At 40.5% G+C, this 15,393-nt stretch overlaps 1 protein-coding gene across 1 annotated transcript; it reads left to right on the top strand.

Moving 5' to 3' along the window:
- The first annotated feature begins 226 nt into the window (after positions 1 to 226).
- On the top strand, positions 227 to 11,831 carry COPS8 (COP9 signalosome subunit 8). The gene is made up of 8 exons (XM_059820423.1): positions 227 to 338; positions 2,971 to 3,041; positions 4,574 to 4,622; positions 6,148 to 6,280; positions 7,276 to 7,383; positions 7,858 to 7,920; positions 9,059 to 9,100; positions 10,384 to 11,831. Exons 1-8 carry the CDS (start codon positions 261 to 263, stop codon positions 10,461 to 10,463), a joined length of 624 nt encoding a protein of 207 aa, XP_059676406.1. The 5' UTR covers positions 227 to 260; the 3' UTR covers positions 10,464 to 11,831.
- The last annotated feature ends 3,562 nt before the right edge of the window (positions 11,832 to 15,393 follow it).

The following is a 15,393-nucleotide window of genomic DNA, read 5'->3' as shown; positions in this document are numbered from 1 at the left end:
TCTGGCGCGCCGCGGTCGTGACCCCGCCCACGCCCCCTTGGCCACGCCCCCAGGTCTTGACCACGCCCCCGCCAGGCCGCCCTGGCTCCCCGCCCCTCGGTCCTCCAGAGCATAAAAAAGCGGGGCTAGAGCGGCTCGCGTGCTTTCGGCTGCGGGCGGAAGTGCGTGCTGCTCGGGACGGAAGTGACGTCAAGGCGCGGCCGCCTCCTGAGGGGAGGCGGTTCCGGCTGGTGGCGGCGGCGGGGCGCCGTGAGGGGAAGATGCCCGTGGCGGTGATGGCAGAGAACTCCTTCAGCTTCAAGAAGCTCCTGGAGCAGTGCGAGACCCAGGAGCTTGAGGTACCGCGGGGCGGGGGGGCGCGCTGCCGGGACGAACGCGGGGTGCCGGGGGCCTGGCTGAGGCCCCGTGTGCTCCGGCGAGGCGTCGGGGCTCGGTGCCGCTCCGCAGCGCTGGTGGGTTTCCAGCGGCTGCGGGATGCGGTGTGGGTCAGAGGCTGTTGGCTGAAAGTGTTGTTTTGAGAGTCTAATCTGGTCCTACAGGGAAGGATCTCCGTGGCTCTCGGCCTCTGTGTGTGTCGGTGAGATTGGTGAGGGTTCGGTGTTTAAACTTGTTGCTTGTGCAGAAGCCCGCCAAAACGCTTTTCAGAAATGTGCGAAGCTGCAGACAAAAAAATGAGTGCGTTTTAGTATAAATGTTAGGGTCATTTTGGAGGGGGGTGTGTGTGAGAGAGAGAAGTTCATACGCCGCCATGTGTCTCACGTGGTTGAGAAAACGAATGTATGGAAAAGGGTTGTGGGACACTGAACTACTCTTAAATCAACGGTGCGCTTGTTATGGGAGTTCACACTGGAAGCTTCCTCTATGCTGTTCTAAATTCTGTTGCTTGATGAGTTTTCAGGTCCGACTGCGTGCACTGTTAGTCTGCCAGAGTCCAGCCTGTGGTAAATCCGAATGGCACCATGTTAATGCTAAAAGCTCTTCCCGGGTGATATCCATAGACCCTTTTGTGTCTTGTAAAGTTTCCAGTGCTTTTCTAAACTTGAAGCTCACGCATCCCCCTGTAGCCATTTGAAAGAAAGGAAAATTTGGAATTTTCCTCTTTCCTGCACTCTTTAGTGATTCTGATTTTTAGATCCTGCTGCCCTAGCAATTGAAGGGAGAGAGCTGCTCCAATGTGTGATCACTTGCCACAATAGAACTTTGGTGTTGATAAACCACACAGCTTTGGAGTGGAAAATATAATCCTTAAATGGAAAGCCTTCCTACTTATGAGCGTGCATCATCAAGCTTCAGTTAATGTTTCTGTGTGCTATTTCCATGCTGAGCCTAGGTGCCTCTTGTGTTCTCAGCATGGTGCTGCAGTTTCTTGGTATGCCCTGAGTTCTGTTTAAGAGTGTAATGAACTGGAGGGAGATTGTTGTGCTGAAAATAAGAGCTGCCTGCTGCCTCAAGTGATAGGGAAGCAGAATAGTGCCTATCCACCATGTGTGAGCTGTTAGTACTTGCTTTGAAGGTGTGTTCCCATCCCTTAGAGGAGCGTAGGCTTGAAGGAACACACGTACAGCATTTACTGCTAAGGTGTGTATTAGGGAAGAGCGGCAGGGATGGAGCCCAGCAGGCTTTGGGCTTTGCTTCTGCGGCCATCTGAGGCACTTTAATGTATCCTCCTCACTTCCCCTGCTGCAGAGCATGCGGTGTTGGACCTCAGTGGGTCCCCAGGAGGTGTTACAAAGCTAATGAACTTAGACTGCGCTCTGCCCCGAAGTTTCTGCTGTGTCTGTCAGCAGAGTCTCCTAGAGTAAATGGCAACAAATGCACCCTGGCAAACTGTTCCTCCCAAATGCTTTGATAAAGCTGTAAGTTATTTGCTGTGCATGTCTGCATCCACACCAAGATTCTTGTGGGCATGTTAGTATCTGCTGACAGCCTTCGTGTTTCAGATCATGAGTTGATATGTAGGCTGATTATTTTTTTTGCAGACTAGATGCAGCCACAGAGCTTCTTTCAGTAAAACTGTAGATTGTAAATCTAGTTGGTTTGGTGGTAGTTAGCTTTGCCTTCTGTTCCGCTTGTCTCCTGGCAGAGAAACTAAAGAATTTTCTTTTTGGTACAGAGGAACACCACAGGTGAACTTACACAGTTTAAACAGGTCATATTAGTTGTCCTGGCTTTGTTTTACTGGCCAGAATCCAAGGAAACTGTTCTATTTGTACGTAGGTGATGAGCCCTGGAAGCAGTGTAAGAATGGCTGGGGACGGTGATATCTGCTCGACACAGCTAATCACCTGCTTTAGGCTTAGATGAGCCTATAAATCACACATGTAATTAAATCAAATAGCCGCGTAATTGTCTTCCTGTGGGTGCTTGCTGTGCTACCCTTTCATAAATTGCGAAAATCTTACTGGAAATTTTTTCAGCGTTTAAATGATTATAGACTTTCAAAATTTTATAACTGTATTAGAACTCATTTTTCTCTACTTGTATGAATTGTGAGGTCTGCTGAAGTGTGTCAAGTGTCAAAGCTTAGTTTGGATTTTTGAGAAGGGCAGTTCAAGTGAGTGAAGCAACTTTACCCTGGTGGAGTGCCCTGACTGAACTTAAGATCAGCTCAAGATAGATGAAATTGTGAGTGCTTAAAAACAGCTGTTTGTGTGGAACTGTAGAGCGAGATGGTTACCACTTCCATGAGCATAAGCTAAAACAGTAGAAAGAAGTAACCTTACTGTATTCATGCAGGAAAACAAACTAAGTTTTCTAAGTGAAACTTCTGGCATGTGCAAGTTCGTAAGATACAACTGTATTACTATAACGCTGCAACTCTTGACAGTTTGTCCAGACCTGTTGACATGGTGTGAAAAACATTAGCTGTCTTGGAATGTTCAAATTTCATTAAACTTGGTTACCTGGTGGATTTAGTAAGGTATTTTATTCTTAAGATATGTAACCAAATTATTTGTACTTGTTTTTCAGGCCCCTGGAGGAATTGCAACACCCCTTGTTTATGGCCAACTTCTAGCTTTATACCTGTTGCATAATGACATGTAAGTGGCTTGTATTAATCTTTAACTTCAAATACTAAATTTGTCACTATGAGCTTGAGCTGTAGTTGCCAGAATAGTAGTAATTGGTTGTGTGACTAATGAAATCCATGTAGGCAGTGCTGGGGTTTTTAAAAATGTTCACAGAATTAAGACTCTTTCACCCCTTGCTCTGTCAGGAAAATTATTCTCCTTTGTTTGCTCTTGCCCACCCTCTTGAACTGTAGAGAAACAGATTGGCTTTAGGAAGAAAGTTCCATAAATAGTGAAATTGGCTCCTTTGGAAAATGTTGACTACAGTGTTTTGATTTGTGGCTTTTCAAGCCTGCATTTGTTTTGAGTAAGATTGCATGCTTTTCCTCGTGCCTAATTACAGCAGGATAACTCTAAACTGTGGGCGTTAAACATGAGGGATACTGTTGGCTTGAATGAGCTAAATCTGCATGAAGCAGTAATCCTTTGAATTCCATCTGGTGGATTATTACCATGTCCCTGTGTGAACTTGATTTGCTATGTTTAGGGTTTTATTGAGAAATTGCTGATTATTTATTCAGGCAGAACAAGTGATACTGCCATGTTTGATTATCAAGCCAAAGTAAGCATTGGTGTGGGGATTCGAAGATTGGAGTGTTTTCTTGCGTTGTAGATGTATATTCTTTCAGGGCAAATTCCCTGAATGCTGGTACCAAGTATTAGGTTTAGTGCAGATAACCTTGGTTCAAATGAATGTGAAGTTTTAGAATTCTGCTTTAATGAAAAGCAGTGGGTCTTCTTCTCTGTTTTGCCTTTTAAATCTTTCTGAGAATTTGTAACCATTTCAGTTTTTCTGTGCTCTAAAGATGAATGACTAAACATTTCAATATACCCAAATCTCCAGAATATATGTGACAAAGCTGGGTTGGGAGGAACATGCACAAAACAGTCTAAATCTTTGGTATACCAAGTGGGGCGCTGGCACATGAAGAAAGTATTTCTGTACTATTGATAGAGTAAAATAAAAATATCTTTAAATGGTGTTTATTTCATCCTGTAACTTCTATATTTGTATGCTTTACAATGTACATAATCTATTAATACAGTAGTACATGTATATAATTTATAAATCCCTATGCATATACTGGGGGTGCATGCTTAAAAATGTTTTTTTGCTAGAAGCGCATGATCAAAGTTTGGAGACCACTGGTCTAAATGACTACTGACACTGATGAACACATGTGCAAATAGTAACTTTTCATAGAGATGCGGCTGTTCCAAAAACAAAACTGCAATACTAACTTCTGTGCAATGCTGTCGAGGGTAGAGAAATGAAAAACCTTTTCTAAACTGGTGTTAAATTAAGCAATTAATGAACTATTTGTTGTATTATGGCAGTCATGTTGTCTAATTGAGAGTAACTTTGCTTTTCTACTTCAGTAGGCATACAAGGAATATTTTAAAGCACTGAGACGGTTATAATTATAGCATCTGAACAAACATTTTGGTGTCTCCTTGTAGCAAATGTTTGGTTACTGAGAAGTATTTTTAACTTTTTTTAGGAATAACGCGCGGTATCTTTGGAAGAGAATCCCTCCTGCTATCAAATCCGTAAGTACTTTGTAAAACGCTGTTTGATACTAAACCAGTTAGATATAAGCTTGCAAATAATGACTTTTTCCCCCCAAGCATTCTGTTTGGTGAGTAGCCTTGTCTCAGTTCTTTGCTGTGAACTGCTTGCCTGTCAGATGGAATGTTGGTCTTCAAGATCTCCTACTTGCTCATCTGCTACCTCTTTTCCTTAACAAATAGTCTGGTGCAATAAAATTCAGTAAATCTGTAGACTTCTTGGTAGAAAGCCTTGTGATAAAGGGTAGTCAGCTGGAGGAACGCAATGGATCTGACTCTGGGATGGGGCCGCGTTCCATGTGAGGGCGCAGCATACCTTGTGTAGTGAAAAGTGACTTCAGATAAGTTGCACCTTCAAATCGATTAACTTTCTGAAGGCGCTTGTTTTGTACTGCATTTAGATCCAAGATGCCTTTTGAGGATTTAGCTAAATATAATACCAGAAATGCTTCTGGACTTCACTGTTAGGTTTTTAGTTTGAAATCATATTTTACAAGGAAACAAGTGTTCTGTAGTCTTGTATTAAGAAAACTCATGTTTAGGATGGGACCTGTCAGATGGTTCTGAAATAATTTTCTTTCAAGAAAAAAGTAGTTACATCAGTTGAGTCAATAGTCATCTGGACTGATTTTTACTTGGTGGTTCTCTGAAACCTGCTATATTTGTTGCACAGCAATATTCTGTGAATAATCTGGCTTTTTTGGTGTAACTTGCATTTCATGTGAAGCATTATTCTTGGTGGGGGAAACTCATTGCGTGAATTATTTTGGGAAGGTAACACCTCAAAGCATAGGATTTTCTTATGTGTATGTGTTGATGAATCTTCTGCTAATTGAGTCAAGTAATGATTATTGTGAGTCTTAACTTCAGAAACAAATCGGCATTCCTTAGAGTTCAAAATACTACTTAATTACCCAGTTTCGTGTTTGGTTGCTATTCTGACAGGGTGTTCTGGAGTCTAGTTGGCCAAATGACAGTGTGCAGTGTCATAGAAGTAGCCCTTAAAACCAGTAGTGGGAGAGCAGTTGTAGTGAGTATGGCACCATATTAAGTGTGACCTATTGTCAACATTTCAAGAGTTTCGATTTGAAAATTGCCCTCACTGTGCAAACAGCCACTGCCCTGTGTAAAGCCTTTACTGAAAAGGCAAGCATCCCTCTAAGCAGAAAATAAGCTGTGCTTCTCCTCTTGCAACTCCGGTCAGCAGCCTGAGTGCAAGCTATTCTCCGTGATTCTTTAGCTGATACATCAGCCTGGATTGGTATAACTGACATGTGAGCCAACTTTGTTTATGTGGGTGATAAAAGTTTTGGCAGAGGATGGATCAGGGAGCTCGCAGCAGTGATAACCTGCTGGAACAAGATTTTTCTTGTCTGTTCATCATGACAGGTATTGTGCTGTACGCTTGCAGTGGGAAAGGGTGGGGAGTGGAAATGGGTTTATACAGAATGGTCACTGTAGAGAATACACAATTCCGGATTAACCGGTGGGTTTTTTGTTGCAACAGGCAAATGCTGAACTTGGTGCAGTTTGGTCAGTAGGACAAAGAATTTGGCAGAGAGACTTTCCAGGAATCTATACAACAATCAGTGCGCATCAGTGGTCCGAGACTATTCAGCCAATCATGGAAGCACTTAGAGGTACAAACTGAACTTCTGCAAGTAGCCTGGGATTATATGTTGCCTTAAATTATTTGTGTGCTCAAACACAGAGAGACAAGTAGACAAATGACTACTCGTTATGAAAAATCAGAAGTGGTCAGGAACATTATTGCTGTGTTTTTGTAGGTTTTACTTAAAGGATTTTAGGTATCAGGTGTAGGTAAAAAGCTCATTACAAAAACTTGTAGAAAAAAACTGTAGTGTTTTTATTGATTAGGATTGTGTGCGTGATTGAAATTCCAACATGAAAAGATAGACATACAACATATATTTTGTTCTGTAATAGCAAAATAGACCATTAGTTATCCAGTTTTATCAGACTTTTAACCGGTAATCTAGCGAACTGCGCTTGGCATTTCAGAACCTGGTGACACTTCTGAAAAAGTTTTTCTTTTAAATGTGGCTTTAAACAAATGTTTTAGTTACAGACTGTGCAACAGTAACATGCAAAGTCTTACTACTAGAGGGCAGTAGAGACTGCTTAAAAAGCCTTCCAAGGTATTTTGCAGTAACAAATTCTCTAGCTTTAGAAGCAACCGATTTGCAGATGCCTCGGTATCAAAGCAGATGTGGTTAAAAAGGCATGAATAGTTTGACTAATTGGTTTTTTGTCATTTTTTTCTGGTTCGGAACTATTTGACACACAAGCTTACTGTAAATGGAGAATGCCATCAGAAGCAGAGTTTCCTAAACTGGTTTACATGCTGGTGGTAGTACCCAAGATGCTGCAAACTGCATTTGGAAGTTAAATGTGGTCTCTGAGGGGTTTTGTCCTGGCATAGAGCAAGCTGTTGTCTCTGGTTGCTGACTGTGATACTTCAGTGAATTGTGGGAAGGGAGGGGGAACTTCTGAAGTGCTACCTTTAAGGGCAGTACTGGTTTTCCAAATGTGTTAGAACTGGAAAAAAATTTCTCAGATGTCCTAGTTGTGGAGGTTAGTCTACTGTCTGCTTACAGTGTTTATCTCTTCTTAGATGCAACTAGGAGGCGAGCCTTTGGACTGGTTTCTCAGGCATATACCTCAATAGTTGCAGATGACTTTGCAGCCTTTGTCGGGCTTCCTGTAGAAGAAGCTGTGAAAGGTATTTTGCATTTATTCACTGAATCGTTTTTCTACGGATGATTGAGATCAGAGAGCTGTAAGTGATGATGAATAGAAACATGTATACAAATTCTGAGACTATTATAAAGAGAAGTGATGGGGCAGTGAATAGATAAATGTCTTGGTTCTGGATAAGTGTTCAATTTTTTTTATTATTTGCCACTATTTACTGTTGGTTGTCCTCTCCTTCTATATGTGGAAGTGTTAAAGCAATTCAACAATGAGGGAAGGCTGAAGGTATTGGGTTAGCCTAGTTTTGTGTGCTGTTATTACTTCCATGAGCTTATTTGTTGAACTAAATGTCTAAATGCTTACAAGAAATATGTCTTAGGGTTGTGGCATATAGGCAGTGTACTGAGATGCTTTTCTACTGGTCTTAATGTACATCTTTATTTTGCATTTCTAGCAATCACATAAGATATTTGTTCTTACAAATGTAAAAATGCCTTTTCAGGTGTATTAGAACAGGGCTGGCAAGCAGACTTTTCAACCCGTATGGTAATGCCTAAAAAGCCAGGTAGGTGGAGCTGTTATTTCATTAGACATTGAGTTTAGCATTTTCTAGTAATGAGGTGTTAGTTTCTAATTAAAAATATTCTTTCAGATATTTTTATTGGGGCTTATGCTGCTGTAAAACATGAAATGTTTATATAATGTAGGAAATAAAGTAGTGGGCTTGGTTTGGGGTTAAAAGTAGTTTGGATTAAACTACATCCTCAGATTAACTTTTTTAAACAAAAGCAGACAGGATATGCTATGATTTCTCCTGCTCCTCCTCTGCTGCTGGCTCTGACTCAGTGGAACATAAGCTGGATGACCTCAAATGACATGTCTTAATCTAATAGAGATGAGTAAAAATACGCTATTTTGAACCTAAGAATTTTTTCAGGAGAAGTGGAACTTCTTTGGGCAGGGATCTAGTGGATCTTTGTGTTCTGAGGAGCCCAACTTGTTGGTATAATTTCCTTTGCTTTTTAAAGCTTATTCTACTGGATCTTTTCTTCACTGTCATGATGTTGATAATGGAATATCTGTTCCTGCAAAGCTCAGCCTGCAAAAATACTTGGGTTTTGTGCTAAAGCAGTATCTATGGCTGGCTGAAGCAAAAATAAATGCTAAGCTATGAAGGCAGAGATGAAATGACTGCTCTTAAACTGCACAGTGCGCCTCTGGAAGAAGGAGCCAAATCATGGCGTATCTAAAAGGGCAACATCTATTAGGCTAAGAAAATACACTGTTTGTATGGGCAGAATTTTTAGGTGTTCAGAGCCCAGAACATTATAATAAACATGCGCCAGGCAAGGTGTTGAAATTTATCCCTTGGGCACATAACCAACCAGAGTCCTGAGCTTTTGCATGTGATCAGTTTTTTCACGAACTGGTTGCAAAATACTCAGTGCTTTACGAGTACTGAGAGGTAGTTACATGTGGTTCTTTTCCAAAAGTGAGTGAGAACTATTTTTGAGACAAAAGAAAGAGGCAGGAGGTTGTAATCTAACCAGCTAAGCCTTGGCTATTCTGCTTTTTAGCTATGAAGTAAAACATGGTAAATGAACAGCCTTAATTTTAATTACCTTTTTATCCAGTTTTGGCTTGATGTATAGAACTGTTTAAAATTGGTCCCCTGAGCTAATTTCTATTGTATTTTTCTTTAGGTGTGCTGGAAGCTTCCTTTAACAGATTTATTCCTTCATCAGGTACTTTCTGTTTGTATATCATCTACTCGCATATATCTAAACTTGCATGATTAGTATAAGCACAATTTCACCAGCACACAAAATAGGAATGGGGCCCTAGAGAAGTGAATGTTGTCATTCTCCCCTCAAAAAAAAAAACCCAATGAGGTGCTTGGTAAACATTTTTCTCCCTTTGTCTTATCTTCCCCTCGCATTTTAAGTGTCTGAGATTCCCACTTCCATAGCTGAAGAAGGGAGCAGATTCTAAAGCAGGGGTAGGCAGCCCCTGTAAAACAAAAAGGATTTTAGTGGAAACTTCTGACTTAGAGGCAATTTCTTCACAAAGCAACTCTGAGTAGATTTTGTTGCTTTTGTGTGGTGTGGGACTTCTGAAGTTTTCCCTGTAGAAGAAAGCAATCTTCTGGTTTCCCTCAGAGCTCAACTATAGATTGAGGTGTAATATGTTGTCATGCTGATTCCCAAAACGTTGTTGTTTCTGTTCACAAGATAGTGACAGCAGATCTGAATTGGTGGCTTGCTGTGTCTTAACACAGTTGCCAAAAGTGTCTTAAATTTACAGGTTTAATTCCAAGCCAATTTCAAGAGCTGGGGTAGTGCTTTTTGAAAACATTCTTTTGATTGTCAGCCTCCTCTGTCATGTGCTTGCAGCCCTTAGCCGTATTTCTACTTTAACTAGATCCTGAATGCTACTCTTCAGGAAGAGTAAATGCAAGTTTTCCTGCTATTTTTTATTTCTGTTTTTTAATTCTTAACTCCCTGGCTTTAGTCACTTGTCTTCAAACCTAGTAAACCGTAATCTCAGTTTAGCTGGCATTTATATAAAGATCTGCATATGCACTGCATTGTCCTGCAACCCATGCAGTACTTTGCTGTGTTTTGTTAGTCAGCTAACTCAGTAGATTTATTTGATATCTTCAGTATGGCAACTTGTAAGGGAAGGAGCAACTGAAGAGCTCCAGGAGCTTTTTTGTCAAGTAGAAGTGCTGTCAGTCTTCATTATTCAGACTCCAGTATATGCAAAAAAAAATTTGGAGACTGCTGACAACTGGAACTTGTTACTAACAGCAAAGATAGCTGTAACTCTTGGACTACTTCATGTTGTGGGTAACAGGAAGGTATGTCAGCTAAAGCTGCATAGGTGGGAGATACGGTTAAGATATGCCCCATAAGACTGTTTAACAGTCTGATGCATTTAACTATTTCCTTACTGTTGTGATGGATGGCATTGTGGATGGATTTGCTTTCTTAATTTCATTAATGATGCATTTGTTTTATCTTTGTAGAACCTGCTCCGGTTCCACCAATTCCAAATGAACAGCAGTTGGCCAGACTGACTGACTATGTGGCTTTCCTTGAAAATTGATTACCCTGCTCCTGTATTCAGAACAACTTGGGAATCCTGTGTACTGACAGTTACAGAAATCTAAGATTTATTTTATTTCGTATCTGTTAAATGTTGCAGCGTCCCCTACTCAGATGTGTGAAGTGTACGGTGTATGTTATGCCAGTTTGTGTTTTGCCAAAGCCGAGCTAGCAATTGAAACAATCCTTAAACTCCTGTAATATTTATTCAGTAGGTACACAGCAGAATTGCATAGTAAGGTAGCTGAGAGAGGCAGAACTTTTTTCAGGTATGTTAGAAATGGAGAAGAAAAATGGAGTAATGAAGCAGGTTAACTGTGTTGAGGAATTTTTGCTAGTAGGTTATGTGCTTCTATGCTGAGTACTGCAGTGCTTATCACAGATCAATTGCATGTTGAACTAAAGTATGAAGAGTGGAAGACTGCCCTACCCATATCTGCAGAGAGAAAATATTTTGATGAAACAGTAACTTAAATAAGACGTCAATTTACAGTAGCTCTTTTTGCAAGTGTATTTGGCATATTTATAATTGATCTTTTTTCTTTTTGGTCTTTGTGGATTGTTAAGTCTTCTTGTTTTGATGTGAGGAACTTCACATCGGGCATATTTTTACAGCATAATAATTGGAGTCATTTAAGAAAGGCAAATCTTCACTTTGAGGAGGAATTTTTACTTTTGAAAGGTTTTACTTGAGTGATGTAGGACACCAGCTATTTTGCTGGGTAACCATATGCCTTCTTGAGGCCTGTTATGTCTTGGTTCTTTTCAGTACACTGGGCCAGGATCTACAGGAAACTCTTAGCTGTCTTTAAGCTTTCTGGATTACCTCTGCAGTTATTGGAGAGGAATTTAAAAGTTAGAGTAGGTGTTCCTGAGTGGAGACCAGCTGGGATGGGGATGATATGTTATGCTGCAATGTCAGTTTGAGGAATAAATTTTCTATATCAGAGCGCTGCTGTGTTAATCTTTTGAGCGGAGAGTGGATTTTAGAAGCGGAAAGATGACTTGTATTCCCAGGTTTCTTATTTGTGTAATGCTGGTAAAAGGCTGTGGGAAAATAGTGGTGCTTTAAAGGGCAGCGCATGCCTTCATTTGCGTCTCCCCTCTTTTTAACATCATATTCAGTGGTTTCATTGCAGATGGCAGGTGTGCCGTATGTCGTGATTGTTTTTTCCAGTGTGCACTACCTACTGTACATTCTCTTGTGGGGGATGTGTTAGCAGGGAGGAGTTATAAACTGTGCACTGCTGCTTTGAGAGCTCCCTTTATATGTAAACACTTACTCAAAATGATTATTTATTTGAAACCCACCTAAGACTTGGATTTCTGAATTTATCTTCAGTGATATTAAAGAACATGTTTACACTGACCTTGTGTACTTGATTTTTAATTCTCCTTGGAGTATGGTTGCTCTGGTTTGGCTAGTTTTTAATGAACTCTTATTGGTCTAATTTGGGTAGAGCTGGTTAAAGATTAGTGCAATACATTATGCCTAGACAGGTATATTGAACAGTTTTGTGTGCAGCAATCGTATGGGTTTGTATTAAACCTGGTACCCTTCAGATGGCTTTTAAAGGACTCGAAGGCATGAAGTACTTGAAAAGCTGAGTGAAAATTTCCCCTTTTGTTTATGTATTGTGCAATTCTGCAGTTGTTTGTAGCGCCCAAGAACAACCCTGCTTGCAGCAATGAAACTTAGACATGATTAAAGGATTACTAACCACTTGCACTTAATAAATAGTAATGGGAGAAGAGCAACGTGGACACTGGTAGTCTGTGTGTATCTCAAATCTAGTGTCAAATCTCTCTTAAATATAGTAAGCTTGACCCTTCTCTGTCCAGTTCTAACAAGTTCATAATTTTGGTATGTTATCTGGTCTGCTGTAAAATTTTAACTGCCTTTTAGCTTTGCATATGGCATTAACTCATAACTTGCCTTGAGTACTGTGCTCCCAGCCACGCTTTTTTTGTTTGTACTTGAAATCCAAGCTATTGTAGATCTTTTTCATCCTCATTGCCCCTTAACATGATTTCTGGTTCACAAATACCCTTTTTCAGATGGGCTGCTTGGTGCCATTCTGACTAGTCATGTTGTGGACATAGCATGGCTCATAACAACAGCAGAATATTTTCTGTTCATTCCCCTGATCCTTTCTAAGCTTGCCTCTGTTCTAACATCTCTTTGCCACTGGCTTGTTGGCAGTGCAGTAATGACAATGACTTCAGTATCTTTCATCAGCAGTGCAAACTAGGTTGCTGTGCATCATTGCATGTCCTTATTCAGGGTTTTCCCCTCTGGTTAGTGCAGTGTATGCATGGATAACAAATGGGCAGTGAAACAGTAGATGAAATTCTCAGTATTGTAAGGCACTTCTGGTCTTCGTAATCAGGCTTGTTTTTGACTTCTTGAATAACTTTATAACCTTGGCATTGTTGCTTTGCTATCCTAAAGTACTTTTATCAATGTTAAACATAACAGGTATTACAATAATTTACGGTAGCCTCCTCCACTATGAAAACTGACTGCCTGCTACTTACCCTTGGCCAGTCCTTTCCTCTTTAGTCTACTAGTTTGTGTAGTTTTGGAAAAAATCTGTCATATACAAAGTGGACCACTTAATCCACATTTGTTGATTCTCTGTAGAAAAAGTTAGCAGATTTGAAGCTGCCTACAAAACCAAACCACACTTCTTCAAATACTCTTCTATGTATTTTTAGTATTTCTCCTTTTTACTAATGATTCCCCTGTCTAGACACTCTTGGTTTTTCTGTTTTTAAATGGGCAGGTGAGGAGTAGGCTGTGCTTAAGTATTGGTAAAGGAGCTAGCAGTATTGAATGTTGGAGAAGTAGGGGTATTACAGCCGAATGGAATGCTGTGCTTCATGTCCGGGAAAGGCAAATGGGACAAGTTCCTTTATTGATGTTAATTTGAAGTAACACTGGAACAGGTCTTAATCTACTGCCAATGATACAGCTTAATGCAAATGGCTTTGAGGGATGTTGATAACTGTCATGAGACCTTTAATGGACTTGTTTGGCATGTATTGAGCTAATAAAGTCAAATTTTTGCTGTTCCAACATGTTCTTAAAATTACTGAATGATTTTATCCTGCAGCAGGCTGTCAGCTGATTCACAGTACCTATAAATAGGAAATTTACATCCAGCGTCAAGTTTATTGTAGCTCTTTGTGGAGATTGTTTGATAGAGTGTCATTATTGATTTGGTTCCTGAACTGCAGTGTGCCATGGATTGTCTAAATGGGAATGAGGGCCATCTCCAAGTACTATGAAATGATGTGCTTCTGTTTTAAAGTACTGGATTGGGAAGTTTGGAGTTACAGCAGGTTGCTAATGAAATTCATGATTGGATTTAACAGCTGAAGACAAATGCAGCTTTTCCACATCAGCAGAGGGTTACTAGGTAGAAAGACAGATGTTATTGTATAGCATAGTTTCTCTAATTAGATGAAGAAGACTTAACCAGTCTCTGAAATGCGATGAGAAATCTGTCCAAAGAGCTGTGGTTAACCTAGCAAGCACAGATAGAAGATGAGCTTGATAGAAGAGGTAGGAGAGTTCAGTTGTCCTGAAGGCAGTGGGTAGTCTCAGTACAGTAACTTGTTCTAGGCTTGCTCTAGCTCATGATCTTCAGTTGAGTGTACTTTGATACCATGGAAAAGTGTAAACAACTGTGTAACAGATGGCATTACAAAAGCCAAAATCGGATATATTCATAGAAACAAAGTTTTTCTCTTTGGGCTTGGGCCTATCTTGTGCTAAAATATTGCAGTCTCAAAGGGTTCAATAACAAAACTTCTGCTGAGCAAAAATGTTAGTCCGTTTGTTCGACATGATCTGTGTTAAAGGATTTCAATTTATGCTTTCACTGCTCTGGCAAGCCTAGTATAGCTTTGTGCTTCCCTGTCCAGAGCCCTGTCTTGGTAAACGGGTTGTGTAAATTATTTCCTAAAGTGAGATCTTTCAGCATTTGAATACTTACCTGGGCTGCTTTAAGCCTGTGCTTTCAACTCAGCAAAGAGGAAGTATTTTTCAGGTCTTATTTGCTTTTTAAATTGAAGCAACTGGTGTGGGTTTTGGAGTTTTTCCAAACGCTTTTCCATCTGCAATGCTGGAACAGTGCTGGAGTGGGAGGACCTTTGGGTTAAGAAACCATTAAGAATTCATCTGGGAGCAGAGGTTTGTGAAGGATTAGAAAAAAGAAATTCCATTTCAGTTTAGTGTTTTCCATTTTCATCTGCATCCCACATGTAATTGAAGATTGTTTCTTTGCGTTTTATTAGCTTCTCCTATGTAGGTCAGTGATGCTCATTTACTTGCAGTTTCAGTCTCAGAGAAAGCTGTTTCAGCTCAAAGATGGTTAAAAAAGGAGAAACTGGGTGTGGAAACAGAACAGTAGAGCATGCCTCCCTGCTGAAGATCCTCATGGAAACCTTCCATAGGCTTTAATAACAAAGCCTAATAGATTTTCCAGGATCTGGTCAGAGCTGTCAGTAAGTCAGTTAAGAAAAGGAAAGCAGAATGCACATGTAGAAAAATGTCTCACTGGGCATTGCAGGAGAACGGTACTGATGTTGCTGTAATGCATTTTGATCGATCCTGCTGCAGATACCGTGCTTAGATAAGTCTTCCTTGTTTTAGTAATCTGGATTCATTCTGAAACCCAGTGGAGGTGTTTTTGCATTGCTCATATAAAAAGTATGTGCAGAAACTGGCCAGTCCAGTTTCTGAGCATTTGAGAAGCTCCTTTTAAGGGTGAAAAGGGCATCAGCTCAGCTTGGTGCTAATTATTCCTCTGGTGGCCTGTGGTTATTCAGGTGACTGGCTACAGTAGTAGCAGGCACAAGATATAAACCGCTGTGCTTTGGACATCTCTTTAGCTTCTTTCCTCTCACCATAAATACCTTGCAGG

This window comes from Gavia stellata, chromosome 8 (assembly GCF_030936135.1).
Source record: "Gavia stellata isolate bGavSte3 chromosome 8, bGavSte3.hap2, whole genome shotgun sequence".
Taxonomy (NCBI): domain Eukaryota; kingdom Metazoa; phylum Chordata; class Aves; order Gaviiformes; family Gaviidae; genus Gavia; species Gavia stellata.
Note: the sequence above shows the minus strand (reverse complement) of the source record. Positions and strands in the feature narration are given on the sequence as shown.